This window comes from Populus alba, chromosome 1 (genome assembly GCF_005239225.2).
Source record: "Populus alba chromosome 1, ASM523922v2, whole genome shotgun sequence".
In the NCBI taxonomy this organism is placed as follows: Eukaryota; Viridiplantae; Streptophyta; class Magnoliopsida; order Malpighiales; family Salicaceae; genus Populus; species Populus alba.
Window position 1 is genome coordinate 46,833,790 of NC_133284.1, and position 20,548 is coordinate 46,854,337.

The following is a 20,548-nucleotide window of genomic DNA, read 5'->3' on the forward strand; positions in this document are numbered from 1 at the left end:
GCACAACCAAATTTAAATATATACTAGAAACAAGTCCCGCGCTACATAAACTAAGAACCTGGAATAATATTAAGAATAATAGATATTCGTATAATTATCAAAGTAATGTATATCATATCAAATGGAATCTAGTTCAATAAAATGCGAGTGCAAATTCAAGAACAGATGAGTATTTGGAAAATAAAATAGCATATATAAATATTTAAGAAATTAACTAGTTGTATTCATCAAATAATCAACATATATACTTATTTATATTATATGCATTTTAAAGATTATCTCACTCACCCGAAAAACAACAGCAAAAAACAATGGATGCAGAACCAGAGACTATTCAAGATTGTAAGGATGAACGTTATCAGAACCTATAACGGATACGTAAAACACAAAAAAATGACTCAAAGCAAAATATAATTATAAAACCAAACTAAATCACATGATTGATCTCGAACATAACCTAAACTGATTGAACATAATAGACCCGATAAAACTCAACTACCATGTCAACCGGTAGACCACTATCATAGGCCAACCTGTTTCTTTAGTCCAAATCATTGGTCGATCGTCAGAACCTTCAAAATATAATTCTAACTTTTCTATCACAAACAAAATAAATTCGTAGTATGATCATGAAAACCAGGTCAAACACAAGGGAAATTTTTTTTAATCTTCCTACAATATTCTAAGATAATAAAACGGGGGATTTGAATAAAAAATTAAAGAAACAAAATTCTGATTATAAAAATAATAAATTGATATGTCATTAACTCAGTTCAAGGGTCCACACATCCTTTCCTATAAATATGTTGATCATCAAAGTAAAATAAATATTTTTTCATGTCAAGCAAATAAATTCGATATCCCTTAAAGTTTAGGGAAATCAATGAGATTATAAGTAAATTAATTAGACAAAGTTCTGAAATCAATTTCTTACCATCAAGGAAATTTAATATTTAAAGTAATTCTCATTCACTCGATAGTAGCCTTAAGAGTAAAGTCTGTGAAATTATTCTAAACAAACATTCAAAAGCTTGACCATTTAACTTATATTATTCTGCCCTAAAAAAAATCAAGATGAGAGTTTGCAACAATCAAATTAAATTATTTTGCTTCTTACTCTAGTCCCTAACAACATTTACGAATTGAAAGAAACTAGAAAGTTTACATGTTATGTCAAACTTTGGGCTTGAGTTTGATGGGCCACGAATATAATAGGTCTTACAAAAACACACAACCATATATATACACTCCTTAACCCTCACTTTATTTTTTTCTCTCCTTATATTTTTTTTTCTCTACACACATATTGACTTAACCATTGAAGAGTTTTATGCTCCTTAAAGAACTTATTTTGTCACCATCAATCAAACCCATAAACATAGTTATAGAAACTCTATTTTTTTATGTGACGTTTTTTTTTTATGAATGCACCGTGGCAAGTCCAAATCATTGGTCGATCGTCGGAACCTTCAAAAATATAATTCTAACTTTTCTATCACAAACAAAATAAATTCGCAGTATGATCATTAAAACCAGGTCAAACACAAGGGAAATTTTTTTTAATCTTCCTACAATATTCTAAGATAATAAGACGTGGGGATTTGAATAAAAAATTAAAGATAGAAAATTCTGATTATAAAAATAATAAATTGATATGTCATTAACTCAGTTCAAGGGTCCCACACATCCTTTCCTATAAAATATGTTGATCATCAAAGTAAAATAAATATTTTTTGATGTCCAGCAAATAAATTCGATATCCCTTAAAGTTTAGGGAAATCAATGAGATTATAAGTAAATTAATTAGACAAAGTTCTGAAATCAATTTCTTACCATCAAGGAAATTTAATATCTAAAGTAATTCTCATTCACTCGATAGTAGCCTTAAGAGTAAAATCTGTGAAATTATTCTAAACAAACATTCAAAAGCTTTGACCATTTAACTTATATTATTCTTCCCGAAAAAGAAAATCAAGATGAGAGTTGCAACAATCAAATTAATTATTTTGCTTCTTACTCTAGTCCATAACAACATTTACAAATTGAAAGAAACTAGAAAGTTTACATGTTATGTCAAACTTTGGGCTTGAGTTTGATGGGCCACGAATATAATAGGTCTTACAAAAACACAACCATATATACACTCCTTAACCCTCACTTTATTTTTTTCTCTCCTTATATTTTTTTTTCTCTACACACATATTGACTTAACCATTGAAGAGTTTCATGCTCTTTAAAGAACTTATTTTGTCACCATCAATCAAACCCATAAACATAGTTATAGAAACTCTATTTTTTATGTGACGTTTCTTTTTTTATGAATGCACCGTGGCAAGTCCAAATCATTGGTGGATCGTCGGAACCTTCAAAATATAATTCTAACTTTTCTATCACAAACAAAATAAATTCGTAGTATGATCATGAAAACCAGGTCAAACAGAAGGGAAATTTTTTTTAATCTTCCTACAATATTCTAAGATAATAAAACGGGGGATTTGAATAAAAAATTAAAGAAACAAAATTCTGATTATAAAAAAAATAAATTGATATGTCATTAACTCAGTTCAAGGCTCCACACATCCTTTCCTATAAATATGTTGATCATCAAAGTAAAATAAATATTTTTTCATGTCAAGCAAATAAATTCGATATGCCTTGAAGTTTAGGGAAATCAATGAGATTATAAATAAATTAATTAGACAAAGTTCTGAAATCAATTTCTTACCATCAAGGAAATTTAATATTTAAAGTAATTCTCATTCACTCGATAGTAGCCTTAAGAGTAAAGTCTGTGAAATTATTCTAAACAAACATTCCAAAGCTTGACCATTTAACTTACATTATTCTTCCCGAAAAAGAAAATCAAGATGAGAGTTGCACCAATCAAATTAATTATTTTTCTTCTTACTCTAGTCCCTAACAACATTTACGAATTGAAAAGAAACTAGAAAGTTTACATGTTATGTCAAACTTTGGGCTTGAGTTTGATGGGCCACGAATATAATAGGTCTTACAAAAACACAACCATATATACACTCCTTAACCCTCACTTTATTTTTTCTCTTCCTTATATTTTTTTTTTTCTCTACACACATATTGACTTAACCATTGAAGAGTTTTATGCTCCTTAAAGAACTTATTTTGTCACCATCAATCAAACCCATAAACATAGTTATAGAAACTCTATTTTTTATGTGATGTTTTTTTTTATTAATTCACCGCCTTACCGCAATCAACATGTTAGTCTATCTTCTTGTCATTGTTGCACTGATAATAAGGCCACATGAATGCATCCTAAAAGCATACCCGGATTGCTTGAATTAGTCGAACATTCATCAATCAGTCAAAACAATGTTTCTTTAGTCCAAATCATTTGTCGATCGTCGGAACCTTTCAAAATATAATTCTAACTTTTCTATCACAAACAAAATAAATTCGTAGTATGATCATGAAAACCAGGTCAAACACAAGGGAAATTTTTTTTTAATCTTCCTACAATATTCTAAGATAATAAAACGGGGGGATTTGAATAAAAAATTAAAGAAAAAAAAATTCTGATTATAAAAATAATAAATTGATATGTCATTAACTCAGTTCAAGGGTCCACACATCCTTTCCTATAAATATGTTGATCATCAAAGTAAAATAAATATTTTTTCATGTTCAAGCAAATAAATTCGATATGCCTTAAAGTTTAGGGAAATCAATGAGATTATAAGTAAATTAATTAGACAAAGTTCTGAAATCAATTTCTTACCATCAAGGAAATTTAATATTTAAAGTAATTCTCATTCACTCGATAGTAGCCTTAAGAGTAAAGTCTGTGAAATTATTCTAAACAAACATTCAAAAGCTTGACCATTTAACTTATATTATTCTGCCCTAAAAAAAATCAAGATGAGAGTTGCAACAATCAAATTAATTATTTTGCTTCTTACTCTAGTCCCTAACAACATTTACGAATTGAAAGAAACTAGAAAGTTTACATGTTATGTCAAACTTTGGGCTTGAGTTTGATGGGCCACGAATATAATAGGTCTTACAAAAACACAACCATATATACACTCCTTAACCCTCACTTTATTTTTTTCTCTCCTTATATTTTTTTTTCTCTACACACATATTGACTTAACCATTGAAGAGTTTTATGCTCCTTAAAGAACTTATTTTGTCACCATCAATCAAACCCATAAACATAGTTATAGAAACTCTATTTTTTATGTGACGTTTTTTTTTTTTATGAATGCACCGTGGCAAGTCCAAATCATTGGTCGATCGTCGGAACCTTCAAAATATAATTCTAACTTTTCTATCACAAACAAAATAAATTCGCAGTATGATCATTAAAACCAGGTCAAACACAAGGGAAATTTTTTTTAATCTTCCTACAATATTCTAAGATAATAAGACGTGGGGATTTGAATAAAAAATTAAAGATAGAAAATTCTGATTATAAAAATAATAAATTGATATGTCATTAACTCAGTTCAAGGGTCCACACATCCTTTCCTATAAATATGTTGATCATCAAAGTAAAATAAATATTTTTTGATGTCCAGCAAATAAATTCGATATCCCTTAAAGTTTAGGGAAATCAATGAGATTATAAGTAAATTAATTAGACAAAGTTCTGAAATCAATTTCTTACCATCAAGGAAATTTAATATCTAAAGTAATTCTCATTCACTCGATAGTAGCCTTAAGAGTAAAATCTGTGAAATTATTCTAAACAAACATTCAAAAGCTTGACCATTTAACTTATATTATTCTTCCCGAAAAAGAAAATCAAGATGAGAGTTGCAACAATCAAATTAATTATTTTGCTTCTTACTCTAGTCCATAACAACATTTACAAATTGAAAGAAACTAGAAAGTTTACATGTTATGTCAAACTTTGGGCTTGAGTTTGATGGGCCACGAATATAATAGGTCTTACAAAAACACAACCATATATACACTCCTTAACCCTCACTTTATTTTTTTCTCTCCTTATATTTTTTTTTCTCTACACACATATTGACTTAACCATTGAAGAGTTTCATGCTCTTTAAAGAACTTATTTTGTCACCATCAATCAAACCCATAAACATAGTTATAGAAACTCTATTTTTTATGTGACGTTTCTTTTTTTATGAATGCACCGTGGCAAGTCCAAATCATTGGTGGATCGTCGGAACCTTCAAAATATAATTCTAACTTTTCTATCACAAACAAAATAAATTCGTAGTATGATCATGAAAACCAGGTCAAACAGAAGGGAAATTTTTTTAATCTTCCTACAATATTCTAAGATAATAAAACGGGGGATTTTGAATAAAAAATTAAAGAAACAAAATTCTGATTATAAAAAAAATAAATTGATATGTCATTAACTCAGTTCAAGGCTCCACACATCCTTTCCTATAAATATGTTGATCATCAAAGTAAAATAAATATTTTTTCATGTCAAGCAAATAAATTCGATATGCCTTTGAAGTTTAGGGAAATCAATGAGATTATAAATAAATTAATTAGACAAAGTTCTGAAATCAATTTCTTACCATCAAGGAAATTTAATATTTAAAGTAATTCTCATTTCACTCGATAGTAGCCTTAAGAGTAAAGTCTGTGAAATTATTTCTAAACAAACATTCCAAAGCTTGACCATTTAACTTACATTATTCTTCCCGAAAAAGAAAATCAAGATGAGAGTTGCACCAATCAAATTAATTATTTTTCTTCTTACTCTAGTCCCTAACAACATTTACGAATTGAAAGAAACTAGAAAGTTTACATGTTATGTCAAACTTTGGGCTTGAGTTTGATGGGCCACGAATATAATAGGTCTTACAAAAACACAACCATATATACACTCCTTAACCCTCACTTTATTTTTTTCTCTCCTTATATTTTTTTTTTCTCTACACACATATTGACTTAACCATTGAAGAGTTTTATGCTCCTTAAAGAACTTATTTTGTCACCATCAATCAAACCCATAAACATAGTTATAGAAACTCTATTTTTTATGTGATGTTTTTTTTTATTAATTCACCGCCTTACCGCAATCAACATGTTAGTCTATCTTCTTGTCATTGTTGCACTGATAATAAGGCCACATGAATGCATCCTAAAAGCATACCCGGATTGCTTGAATTAGTCGAACATTCATCAATCAGTCAAACAATGTTTCTTTAGTCCAAATCATTTGTCGATCGTCGGAACCTTCAAAATATAATTCTAACTTTTCTATCACAAACAAAATAAATTCGTAGTATGATCATGAAAACCAGGTCAAACACAAGGGAAATTTTTTTTTAATCTTCCTACAATATTCTAAGATAATAAAACGGGGGGATTTGAATAAAAAATTAAAGAAAAAAAATTCTGATTATAAAAATAATAAATTGATATGTCATTAACTCAGTTCAAGGGTCCACACATCCTTTCCTATAAATATGTTGATCATCAAAGTAAAATAAATATTTTTTCATGTCAAGCAAATAAATTCGATATGCCTTAAAGTTTAGGGAAATCAATGAGATTATAAGTAAATTAATTAGACAAAGTTCTGAAATCAATTTCTTACCATCAAGGAAATTTAATATTTAAAGTAATTCTCATTCACTCGATAGTAGCCTTAAGAGTAAAGTCTGTGAAATTATTCTAAACAAACATTCAAAAGCTTGACCATTTAACTTATATTATTCTTCCCTAAAAAAAATCAAGATGAGAGTTGCACCAATTAAATTAATTATTTTGCTTCTTACTCTAGTCCCTAACAACATTTACGAATTGAAAGAAACTAGAAAGTTTACATGTTATGTCAAACTTTGGGCTTGAGTTTGATGGGCCACGAATATAATAGGTCTTACAAAAACACAACCATATATACACTCCTTAACCCTCACTTTATTTTTTTCTCTCCTTATATTTTTTTTTCTCTACACACATATTGACTTAACCATTGAAGAGTTTTATGCTCCTTAAAGAACTTATTTTGTCACCATCAATCAAACCCATAAACATAGTTATAGAAACTCTATTTTTTATGTGACGTTTATTTTTTTTTTATGAATTCACCGCCTTACCACAATCAACATGTTAGTCTATCTTCTTGTCATTGTTGCACTCATAATAAGGCCACATGAATGCATCCTAAAAGCATACCCGGATTGCTTGAATTAGTCGAACATCATCAATCAGTCAAACAATGTTTCTTTAGTCCAAATCATTGGTCGATCGTCGGAACCTTCAAAATATAATTCTAACTTTTCTATCACAAACAAAATAAATTCGTAGTATGATCATGAAAACCAGGTCAAACACAAGGGAAATTTTTTTTAATCTTCCTACAATATTCTAAGATAATAAAACGGGGGATTTGAATAAAAAATTAAAGAAACAGAATTCTGATTATAAAAATCATAAATTGATATGTCATTAACTCAGTTCAAGGGTCCACACATCCTTTCTTATAAATATGTTGATCATCAAAGTAAAATAAATATTTTTTCATGTCAAGCAAATAAATTCGATATGCCTTAAAGTTTAGGGAAATCAATGAGATTATAAGTAAATTAATTAGACAAAGTTCTGAAATCAATTTCTTACCATCAAGGAAATTGAATATTTAAAGTAATTCTCATTCACTCGATAGTAGCCTTAAGAGTAAAGTCTGTGAAATTATTCTAAACAAACATTCAAAAGCTTGACCATTTAACTTATATTATTCTTCCCGAAAAAGAAAATCAAGATGAGAGTTGCAACAATCAAATTAATTATTTTGCTTCTTACTCTAGTCCCTAACAACATTTACGAATTGAAAGAAACTAGAAAGTTTACATGTTATCTCAAAATAATTCAATAAGCTTGAATAACAATCAATGGCATAATTCTGGATGAGGAAAAATAAATACTTGAATTTGAAAGAATTATAATGATAACGTTACTTCTCACAACTTGCTAATGGAGATGATGTGTATTCCTCTTGAACCAAAATTAGAAATTAATTCATAGTTGCTGAAAAAGTAATAAAAATAAAGAAAAAAAACATTGTAGATAAGAAGAAGAGGGTTATTTCTGTGTGTTTTTTGGCCTTTATTCCCTCCCCTAACTATTGTCTTTCATTAGAATTCTTCTCCTGATTAAGAGTCCTTAATGTTACTTCATTCCTTCCTTGTTTCTCTAGTCCTTAAGATTGGTTAAATCCCTCAGAAGTTATGTTGAAAATAGACTTTACTGCTACCATAACTCTACTGCAACTTAGACCTTTTTTTTTTTACTTGGTTTCTGCAATATCCGACCATCCTAGCTGTATTATTTCATTTATGACATTTTAGAGGCTTGATCTGCACCTTTCATAGGTCATAAGGTCCACTGTTTTTATATTAGACTCTCAGCTGTAGTGGGATGCTCAACATCGTTAGTTTCCTCATCAAATTAGAAGATCAATCTTGTCATTTAGCTTGCATCCAGATTGTCACCTTCAAAACGATTTTATCTGACCTGACATCCTTCATAAACATTGTTTTCCTAGATGTGTGGATGATTTTGGGCTTTTGAGTTGCATGATTTCAATGTCTGAGACTTAATATATGCCGGTTTGAATCTATAGTATGAAAACAGATAATCCTATTACAAGTGGGATTTTGACCCCATTTTTTTATTTAGCCCACATTCATATTCTGAAATTATAATTCGGTGAAAACCTGTCACATGAAGCAAGGTCCAAAATATAAAATGTAGAAATTCTTATCTTTTAACAATTAATTCACAATGTCTCTTAGACATGTCAAACTCATAAAAATAACTTTCAATAAGTTCAAAATACATTTAAAAAATAGTGTAAAAAAAAATAAAAACATATTTATATTTTCAGTCATCCGTGCCTTAAAACAAGGCATTATATCATTTGATTGAGAGTTCTAATTTGAAAGCAAGTTTAGTTAGTACTGTCATAATAACATTAATACTACTCTTACATATTTGAAAATTAAAAGAAATTAATCCGGTTAATTATAGAAGGCTTAGAAGCTTTTTGTTGAGGTGTTTGGAAATGTGATAGTACGTAGTTGTTTTTTAATGTGTTTTTTTACTTGAAAATGCATCAAAATAATGTTTTTTTTAAAAAAAATTAATTTTCACATCAACACATGAAAACGACTGAAAAAACACCAAAAAAAAATATTGATTTGAATCAAAGAACAAAATAAAAATAAAATTCATTTTTTTTTCAAAAACGTTTTTTGAAATGAAAAAATAAACAAGCACTGAGAAGATGTTTTGGAGTATGGTAATGATTGTTTTTAAAGTGTTTTTCGTTCGGAAAAATATTAAAATAATTTTTTTTTATTTTTTTAAATTTATTTTTGATATTAGCATATCAAAACAATTCAAAAACAACAAAAAAATAATTTAAAGAAAAAAAAATTAAATTTTAATAAAAAAACAAGTTAAAACTCACTCTCAAACAATGATTAACGAGGACATGTCTTTGGATGTGCCACTTTACATTGTTTAATATAAACACTCATAATAAGATCATATATTATCATGGTTTTACATAAGCATACTAACTCAAGAAGATCAAGGTTATGGCCTCAGTTACAAAATCCTTTGTTTTTTTCTTCTTCTTATATACATAGTTATCGATCCAAATAGATTTTACTAAGTTAGATTTTGTTTTATTTAATATTTAGCTCACTTCTTAGATAATTGATAATATATGAATATTTTCAAATTCAATTCAAACCTAACACACACATATATATATTATTTGAATATAATATAATATAAACATATTTATATATTAATATGATATGTACACATATTTATAACATCTATAATCTTACCATTTATATTAATGATGATGCACACTTTTTTTTAAAAAAAACAAGAAACAAAAAATCTCTAGGCATGATTGGATAGCATTTGACTAACAATGTTAGTAAAAAATAAGCCACTCTTTGGATCTCATCCCAAACGGTGCTAATTCGCTCCATTTGGTTCTCAGGCCGCCACACCACACTGTTTGGGCTGAGGCCTAAACGGTAACCCAAGAACGATGTTTGGGCCTTAACCCAGTGGCGGAGCCACAGTGGGTCAAAAGGGGGCAATTGCCCCCTTAGTTTTTTTTTTTCTTTTTTTTTTCTTTTTTTAATGAATTATTGCTACAACTACGGAAACTAAGGAAAGTTACTGTTACGGGGGCTAATGTGATTGTTACAGTTACGGAAAGTCAAAAGTGTGTATATATATATATATATATAATTACAGCTCCCAAATATTTATATATATATATAATTATAATTTACAGCTCACTAATTTTCTCTCTTTCACTTTTGTTTATTTATCTTCTCCTTCTCCTGTAGGGTTTTTTTTTTCAGCCGCCGTTCCTACCTCTTCTAGTCTCCTGTATACAAATTTATCATCAATTAAGCTTTTTTTGCCTTTTGCTTTATACTTTAGGTAAATTTTCTTTATCTTTTCTATTTATTTTATTGTCTAATTTTAGTTTTATTCTTTTATAATTAGTTATTAAAAATATTAGGGTTTATGATAATTTATGGGTTTTGTTATGAATATGTTCTCTATAAATATTTAAATCTGGTAATTTAATCAATTAAGTGTTTCTTTTCTTATTATAAAAAAATAAATTAATATTCATGCAAAACCACTATTCTTGACATCTCTTGCATTGATAGAGTAGTTTATTGAAATTTAATATTTTCACATGATTTATTTGTAAGTAAAATATCAAGTAGAAAACATGTTTTTCAAGTATTGTTCCTCTTACACATACACTAAGCATTGTTCCTTAATTAAATGTCTAGAAATAATTAAGTATAATTTAATCAACATACTTATTATATGCATTTATATACGAATCGAAATAGGTTTTGATTTTGATAAATTGACATGTATTTTGTTATTAATTTCATATGAAAGATTTAGAATTATTGTGTAATTCAATTGACTTTTGTTTAATAGTGAATTATTGTGTACTTGTGTTAATTATTATGTAGACACTAATGATGATAAAAAAATCCAGCAGGTTCATATTAAATTAACATGTCACTGGACAAGTATTTCAAGCGTAAATCCCTTGAGGATGAGGAGTCAATCAAAGCTTCAAGTCATGTAACTCAATCAAGTTCAAAGAAAAGTCATATTGAAATCAACCCCGACACTCTTCTTGCTGACCCTGGCTTAAGAAGACCAATTTATGAGTACCATATAAATGATAGGGATGCAATCCGAAGAGCTTATCTACAAAAAGGTCCTTGTCAACCTTCACACTATGATTTTCCTCAAAAACAATTTGGGAATATATCAACACTACGACGCTTTAATCTGGCTTGGTTTGGTGCATACCCAACATGGTTAGAGTACAGTATAGCCAAAGATGCTGCTTTTTGCTTGTATTGTTACCTCTTCAAGTTAAAAGGGGGTGTTGATTCGTTTGTGGGTGATGGGTTTTCAAATTGGAAAAAAGGGAAAGATTTGATCTTCATATTGGAAAGTCTAATAGTAGTCACAATGCAGCTCGGATAAAATGTGAGAATTTGATGAATGAAAAACAAAGTATCATGTCTTTGTTGTCTGAGCAGACAGTAAAGAGTCAAAGTGATTATCGAACTCGATTGAATGCTTCAATAGAGTGTGCTCGTTTTTTATTGCACCAAGGACTTCCATTTCGTGGCCATGATGAATGTGAATGTTCAAGCAACCAAGGAAATTATCTAGAGCTCTTGCATTTCCTTTCCAGAAACAATGAAGCTATTAAAAGAGTTACTTTCAGTGAAGCTCCTAAACATAACAAATTGACTTCTCCAGATATTCAAAAAGACATTACTCAAGCTGCTGCTGCAGAGGAGATTACAAATGTGATTATCAAAGATCTAGGTGAGTCATTATTTTCAATTTTAATTGATGAGTCACGTGACATATCAATCAAGGAACAAATGGCAGTTGTTATACGATATGTAGACAACAATGGACATATAATTGAACGTTTTCTTGGCATTCAACATGTGTCAGATACAACTGCTAGTTCACTCAAGGCAGCTATTGAAGCTTTGTTTTCTAAGCATGGGTTAAGTATATCAAGATTGCGTGGTCAGGGATATGATGGAGCTAGTAACATGCGAGGTGAATTCAATGGCTTGAAAGCACTTATTCTAAATAACAATCCAAGTGCATATTATGTACATTGTTTTTGCTCATAGACTTCAATTGACTCTTGTGGCTGTTACGAAGAAGCATAATGAAGTTGGAGATGTCTTCAATTTTATTTCTAGCATTATAAACATAGTTGGAGCATCATGTAAAAGGATGGAGGTGATTAGAGAAAAACAATATGCTAGAATTATTGAAGGACTTGAAAATGGGGAAATTTCTAGTGGACGAGGCTTGAATCAAGAAACTTCTCTTAGAAGGTATGGTGATACTCGTTGGGGCTCCCACTATATTACAATTATTCGTTTACTTGCAATGTTTTCATCAGTTCTTGATGTGCTTGAGATTATAAGGGAGGATGGGATGAACTCAGAACAGAGAACGGAAGCGATTGTTTTTAACAGGTATTATGGAATCATTTAATTTTGTGTTCATGCTTCATTGTTTGAGAAGGATACTAGCAGTTACTAATGAGTTATCACAAGCATTACAAAGAAAAGATCAAGACATAGAAAATGCTATGAGTTTATTGAAAACATCAAAAGAACGATTCAAATTGATGAGAGAGAATGATTGGGAATCTTTACTGGAAGAAGTGTCATCTTTTTGCATCAAACATGATATTGATATTTCTAAACATGGATGATGAGTACAAGCTTCGTGGGCGTTCAAGGCGAAAATCTCAAGGGATTACAAACTTACACCATTTTCGTTATGAATTGTTTAACAATATCATTGACATACAACTTACTGAATTGGATGATCGTTTTACCGAGACGAGTATGGATTTACTTCTTTGTGTGGCATGTTTAAGCCCAAATGACTCTTTCTCTACTTTCAACAAAGAAAAGCTTATTCGTCTTGCTCTTTTTTATCCTAGTGAATTCTCTATAGTGGATCTTATGGTACTTGGTGACCAACTTGATACGTATATTATTGATCTACGTGGTGATGATGAGTTCTCTGGTATTGAAGGTATTGCTAGTCTTGCAGAGAAAATGGTAAAAACAAAGAAGAATTTGATATTTCCATTGGTATATATGCTTATCAAATTGTCATTACTTCTACCAGTTGCAACTGCTACAGTGGAGAGAGTTTTTTCTGCTATGCATATTGTCAAGAGTAGATTGCGGAACAAGATGGGAGATAAGTGGATGAATGATAGTTTGGTTGTATACATTGAGAAAGATATCTTCGATAAGATTGATAATGAAGCAATTATGAAGCGGTTTCAAAATATGAAAACTCGAAGAGAACAATTATAATTTAAGTTTTTTCATTTTAAAAGTATTTTTGTATTAATTTTACTTGATATGAATTAATATATATGTTTTGAATTGATATGAATTAATATATATGTTTTGAATTGATTTTTAATACATGTCTATATAATATAGTATTTGTTAATAATTTGCCCCCTCAATTAAAAATCTCTGGCTCCGCCACTGCCTTAACCTGAATGGTGACTCATCCAGCTTGACTCAACTGAACCTTTTTCTCCTCCCATCTTTTGCATTGTCCAATATGCATATACTTTTTTTAGCCCCCAGAAGTTAAAACGCAGCGCCGCATACACGCAACTTTTCTATATTTTTACTTCCAAATTATCTGCAAACTCTTATGCAGGTCAGTCGCTACATTTTTCATCAATGACCACAATGTGGACATGCCCCATTTTAAATGCAAATTCATGTGCTTTTTGTTATTTTTCACCAACATGTTATTAATATTCACCAATATTTTCATCTAATTATGATATCATTCATATTCTAAGGTGAATTCATGTAACGAAGATATATAATAAAAAAGTTCTCAAACTCAACATTATCTCTTCAATAATTCATTATATAGGAAGAGTTCCTTCTCCCACAAGGAAAGATTGTTTTCCAAGCAATTCTCCACCACCGTTCAAGCCTAACAACCAAGCTCACCTACATTTCAATTCCAGGCTTAAGATTGTAGCCCATGAAAAGGTTAATTTATGTAAGAAGTTTTTTCCAACTTCATCAATTAATATTTTATATCTTGAATAATAATTAGTACTTAAATAATTAATATTAATATAGATACTCAAAATTTGATGGAGAATATATGAATATTAAAAAAAAACGATTTAAATAATAAATAAAGTATAAATACAATAGAAACTCAGTCCATGAGCATCCATTTATATCCCTAAAGTTGAACCTAGATCCATGTAATAAACCTCATTGTTGTTGAACATAAACTCATTTGTCGAAATTGGATCGAGGCTTCGAAATAGGATCCTTTTTTATTTCCATTTTTGTAATGTTTTTGAAATTAATAAGATAGGATATTACAACAAAGCTCTTGAAGGCTTAAAGAGAGAGTATAAATAAATAAGGGTATAGTAGTAATTGGATAAATAGTTGATATATATAAATAGGAAGTAAAGAGAGAGAGAGAGAGAGAGAGCTGAGATTGAAGAACAAACCGTGAGAGAGAAAGGAGAAGGAAGAAGAAGAAGAGAAAAGAGGGGAAAATAAGGGAAAAAGAAAAGGAGTTGGAGGAAATAAGTTTAAAGGTAAGATTTAAGTTGTTAAATGTATAATTATGTGTTGATTAAGCTTTAATTTCAGTTTTGATAAATGTTAGGGTTATGAAGTTTGTGTTTTGGGTTTAATTGATGAATTAAATTGAAGGTTAGGGGTTGATTGTTGTGGGTAATTGATTATTAAGTTGAATTTGAGAGATTGTAGATAAAAATGATGATTTTGAATTATGGTTTTGTTTGAATGGTGAATTTATGTTAGAAATCAGGGGATAACAGTAGGTGATCTGTTGAAATTCTGGGTTTGAGGTTGAAGATGATGAAAATTCAATTTGGTCCCTCAATTTCTAAAAATTACAGTTTAGTCCCCGAACTTTGGAAAATTACAAATTGGTCCCTAGAGCATATTCCGAGATTTTGAACAGAATAACATATGAATTATGGACAGAATTAATGTATAGATAAGAGAATTTAACATTTTCAATTTAGTCCTCCAATTTGACAAAAAGTACGATTTGACCCTAAACAATTTGGTAAAATTCCCGAATGATCCCTAGAGCATAATGATACATCCTTGACAGAATTGAGGGTTAATTAAGGTCATAATTTCAGTATATTCATGGATTTATAATAAATTTCAGTTTGGTCCTCCAATTAGACAAAAAATACAATTTTGGCCCTAAAAATATGATAAATTCCAGATTAGTCCCTAGATGTAATATTAGCTTTTTCAGATTAGTTTGATAAATAATTAAGGGTTACTTAGTGAATTATTACCAATTTTATTAGTTGTTTTATTATGGATTAGATTTCGGGAAAACCGTTAGATTTTGGGTTTTTAAGAAAATTGACTAGTTAGTTCAAAAACATATAGGGTTATGGAATACACCCTTAGTTAAGTGTATTAAATAGGTTAAATGTTCTTTCGATTCGTTCTTGAATATGTCTCCTTTGTATTCAGATAATCCTGATATTCTACCGACGGGACGTCAGTAGGATTTTCTTCAGTGTCTGCTTTTGGCTTCTGTTTGCTTTTGAGTCAGGTGAGTGGATAATTTTCCATATGCATGAGAAATATTATAAATATTTGATTTGTTAATATAAATTGGATCATGCTTCTTGATAATATCTATATGCTGAATATTATCCTTGATATGATAAAGCATGATCAATTATTGAATCTGATTTCTTGATATGAACCAATAGGAATTGACTTCTAAATTGATAGCTCCTCATTTGATTGATGTGATGAGTTGAGCTTTGAGATATGAATATGTTTGTTTGATTATGATTATGAACCTATGGTATGTCAGTCAGAATACCCATGCTAACAGGGTAGTGTTAGTCTTTGTGCACATCGTATCTGAACCCTAGTTGGTCGGGGAAGTCACCAACCTGTGTGGACTGATCATCCCACAGTATGAAGCCTCATGCTCATTGCATTTTGATTTTCTGACGAGTTTTACCATATGATATTCTTGTTATGGCCTATTTGATAAATCTTCGTATAAGAACTAAAGCCATACTTGTATATATATTTTTCATTGTTGTATTACCTCGTGTGTGTATATTGAATGTTATCTACTCACTGAGTTGTTAAACTCACCCTCTCATTATTTATCATTTTCAGGCTTATAGCTTGATAGCAGGTTACTTTTGTTGAACCTTCCGAACCTGCCTTTTGGTTGTAATTTGTACCTTCCTTTTGTGTCAAGTTGGTGCTCCAAAACTATGAAATGATATTAACTCTTGTATTAAGACAGTTACATTATATTATGAAGTTAGTTTGTTGTTAAATGCTGCGTTAAACTCTGATTGAGTTGTTTAAAGGATTGTATGTAAGTTTGGGTTCGCATAGGCTTGGAACCTTGGAGGGGAACCTTGTCTATGTGCCGGTCATAGATCCGGAATTCGGGTCGTGATAATTTTAGAACTAACAAGTGGCTTGCTAATCTATTAAAGTGAAATAAATGCACACATGAAAGATTTGGCGCCAGTTTGCGCTATTTCCTTTTGCATGAGCATCCTTCAAGTATTTTTTATTAGTGTCATCAGTTTATTTGAAGCTGGCTACTTGCTAGAACTTAATCTTTGACAGAATGTACAAATGTTTTCTTTGGTTACAAAAAATGTATAGATGTTGCAATGTGATGTTAGTGTCCTTCCTTCTAAGAAAGTTCTCAGCTCTCATGTTCGAACCTTCCTTTTGCAACCAAAATATATAGAGTTCACAGCCACAAAGAATGCTAGTCGCTTACTAGAAATAATAGTCAATAAAACGCATTACTCAAGAACTTACAACTTTTTTTTATTGATCTTGTAAATTGAAATTGAAAAATATATAGATCTTGAGTCCAGATCCGTGCATTACATTTGCTGGCTCGAAGCAAACCAGTACCAATATATATTGTGCAGTCCAGAGATGTGAATCCTCAAGCATTCTGTATTTCTGTATTCGCACGAGTACTTGCAGAGGACTTGTAGACAGGTGAAAATAATACATCAACATAATTATAGCAGAAAATATTTAATTTCTGTTATATGCCTTGGATTTAGCTAGAAATATATATATATATATGTTCTTCCTTTTAACCATCAGAGCCAATCTTCTACCGTGCATCTAGCTCTGAAATAGTTAGGTCATTTATAGATGATGATTCATGATTTCCTGATGAAGAGTCCACTGCGGGCATATTCCTTTCCGTGAAAAAACCAGGTTGCTTTGGGTCAGGCAATGGATTCTCACTCCCCAACATCAAAACCACAGATGACATATTTGGTCTGTCTTCCGGCTTTTGTTGCACGCATAACAGACCCACATGAATGCATCTCAATACTTCAGCTACAGAATACGGGTGATCTGACATATTGTCAAGAAGCTCCAATGCCCTCTCTTCCGTCCACAGTTTCCATGCCTGGAAAACAAAAACTTGTTATGAGAAACATTGTTAATACATAATTAAATTAAATTAACATGTTTAATTTTATCCTTACATGTCCAAGAAGATTATGGCAGTGATCCGGGTGGGAGAATCCTCTATTTTTCTTCCCACTTATTAGCTCCAAGACTAAAACACCGAAGCTGAAGACGTCGGATTTCAGTGAGAAACGCCCATCAACAACGTACTCAGGGGGCATGTATCCACTGCGGAAAAACATTATCAGAAAAAGTTTAAATGTGCGGAGACTATACATTGTAACAAAACAGGTGTAGAGTGTACTTACTATGTTCCAACCACTTTATTTGTGTCTGCTTCAATTTGGTCTCCTCCAAACAGTCTAGCCATTCCGAAATCTGAAATTTTGGGGTTCATATCCTTATCTAATAATATGTTGCTGGCTTTGAGATCTCTATGGATAATCCTTAGTCTAGAGTCTTGATGAAGATAAAGTAGTCCTCTAGCAATGCCACCGATAATGAGGTTACGTCTCTGCCAGTCCAGGAATTTGTTTCTTGTTTGATCTAATCAATTTATCATAATGTTATGTTATTCTGATGTATAAATGAAACATCATAGAACAAGCAATCTAACTGCAAGAAACTCTAACCAGTTTATGGGGTACAAACCGAAAATAAAATAATCTAGGCTTTTGTTGGGCATGAATTCATAGATCAACATTACTTCATCTCCTTGAATGCAACAGCCAAGAAGTTTAACAAGATTTCTGTGCTGAAGCTTAGCTATCAAGATAACTTCATTCTTGAACTCTGTCAATCCTTGCCGAGAACTTTTTGAAAGTCTTTTCACTGCTATTTCTTGCCCATCAATCAATGTACCCTGCGAATCGTTATTTACTGAAGTTAGAATATCTCATAGTAGATGATCACTCAGCTTTGAAGCACGTTGTTATATACCTTATATACCGGTCCAAAACCACCTTGTCCCAACTTGTTGTTGCTTGAAAAGTTATCCGTTGCTTTCACTATGGTGGCCAAATGAAACGATGGCAACTCCATGTCTTCCTCTATTTCTGAATAGCAGAAGATTGATCAGTTGTCAGCAATGATAAACGAACAGCTTCTCCTTATCAAAGCTAATTGACTAACAACATGATCTAACAAATGCTTCATTTTGTTATCGATGACTAACATAAAATTCTACAATAGTAGTAATCTACCATGCATACTATATATATCAACAAGGTCCATGTTCTGGAATAAGAAGAATTGTCCAAAGTACACTACCTTGCTTTCTCTGCTTCTTTCTCCATATATAGAAGGTTAGTCCTACCGTAAGCACTCCCGCAAGGACTGTGGAACCGAGTATGATTCCTAAAAGCTTCTTCTTACCAGAATTTGTGTTTGACGTCGTCTGATCTGAAAACCCACAATAAACAGAGAAAGGAGTTCTGTTTTATTTGTAAATAGAATGAGGAAATGAGGACACGAAGTTAGGAAAACATTTAAGGAACATACAACTTCTTCATTTCAAAAAAAAAAAAAAAAAAAAACAGAGAGAAAGAGTGAAAAAAATACCTTGCTTGAGAATCATGGGAAGAATATTGAAAAATACCTGTTTTCAAAGGAGGTGGCATCCTTATGTAGAGGTCTTGGCCCCCAGTACTAAACTCTCTCATATCAACCAATTCACCAAACCAGAGTATGCAGCCACTGCCTTCTCCTGTGATATTTGAATTTGCATATGCCGTACAACTGCAGTTTTTTAGACACTTGTCCTTGCATTCTACTAGACTCATGCTTGTATCATACCAGGAAAGGGATGTATCCGGCAACTTAAGCCCTGTAAAATTCTGAAAGATGTCCTGTGTGCAATTCAATGGACTCCTTCTAGCACACCCTTCACTCCAATCTGTAAGAGATTTGCGTTCAAATCCTTCCAAGCAAGTACAATTGTGGGATTGATCGACCATTTTGCAAATCATATGTGCACCACATACTGAATAATTGTCACATAGATCTCTTGGTGCCGAATATATTGGTGTCCAATTATTATTTTGAATTGAACGTAGAAAGCGTTGCACGAATCCTGACTGATTCACAATTAACCTCGTCAACAATGAACCCGGTCTCAGGATTTCATAACTATAATCTGCATGAGTCTTGTTCAAAATAAAATCATACTTCAAGAACTGATCTGTAGGCAGATCAGGAGTCCCGGTGAATCTTTTTCCATTCCATGAACCCAGCCTACAGTGCGTCAAAGTTCCATTCTTGATGACTAGCTGTGGAAACCCCTGACGATCTATCCCAAATGAAAATTGGCCTGGACCAGGATCGTCTGCGCTCTTCCATGATGTCAGGTTTCTATCCACACCAGTTTGTGAATTCCCTCCGATCACCATTCCTGGTAGAAACGTATCACAAGGATATTCAAAACTCTGCCATAAGAAGTTATTATCCTTCCCATCTTGCACAACTAGATTTCCTGTATCCAATAGCTGCATAACTGGACTCTCAACATTTGTTGTTTTGTTGGATGACCAAATTATTTTGTTGTTTCCGTTGAGAAGAAGCAAAACTCCTTGCTGGGTGAAATTTAGAAATCCAGAACGATCCTTAAGCGGAATTTCTCTATTGGCAACCCAAATAACTTTTTTATGAGCTTCATTCTTGTACCATACTCCCAAAAATCGATTCATTGAATTTCCTGGGCTAAAAAAACCCAGTTCAAAAGTTCCATTTGCTGAAACTAGAGTACTATCGCCATCTTTAATGGATTCATTGGAAGTGATATTGTCTTGTGCAGCAAAGGCTAGTGATGAAAAGAGTAAGAAGATGCAAACCAAAAGCATTGTAATGCTAGTAAATGAATTAATAAGGCCTGGAGGCATAGTGATCTCCATTATTATCAAGCTTGTAGAGTAGTGGAAATAGCCTTATATGGCATGAACAGCAGTACAAGTGGGGGTAGGGAG

The 20,548-nt window shown here is 31.3% G+C and overlaps 2 protein-coding genes and 1 long non-coding RNA gene across 3 annotated transcripts; 2 read left to right on the plus strand and 1 right to left on the minus strand.

The window, feature by feature from the left end:
* The first annotated feature begins 12,797 nt into the window (after nucleotides 1-12,797).
* Nucleotides 12,798-13,812, plus strand: LOC140955275 (uncharacterized). Its single transcript, XM_073407511.1, has 3 exons — nucleotides 12,798-13,134; nucleotides 13,231-13,373; nucleotides 13,786-13,812. Exons 1-3 carry the CDS (start codon nucleotides 12,798-12,800, stop codon nucleotides 13,810-13,812), a joined length of 507 nt encoding a protein of 168 aa, XP_073263612.1.
* A 783-nt stretch (nucleotides 13,813-14,595) lies between these two features.
* On the plus strand, nucleotides 14,596-16,461 carry LOC140955617 (uncharacterized). The gene is made up of 3 exons (XR_012169919.1): nucleotides 14,596-14,704; nucleotides 15,633-15,714; nucleotides 16,302-16,461. It is a non-coding gene; the product is annotated as an uncharacterized lncRNA (long non-coding RNA).
* A 432-nt stretch (nucleotides 16,462-16,893) lies between these two features.
* Nucleotides 16,894-20,548, minus strand: LOC118036326 (G-type lectin S-receptor-like serine/threonine-protein kinase At4g27290). The gene is made up of 7 exons (XM_035041998.2): nucleotides 19,186-20,548; nucleotides 18,858-18,989; nucleotides 18,528-18,643; nucleotides 18,240-18,450; nucleotides 17,897-18,134; nucleotides 17,666-17,816; nucleotides 16,894-17,586 (listed from the first exon to the last, which is right to left on the minus strand). The coding sequence occupies exons 1-7, from the start codon at nucleotides 20,474-20,476 to the stop codon at nucleotides 17,281-17,283; spliced, it is 2,445 nt and encodes an 814-aa protein (XP_034897889.1). The 5' UTR covers nucleotides 20,477-20,548; the 3' UTR covers nucleotides 16,894-17,280.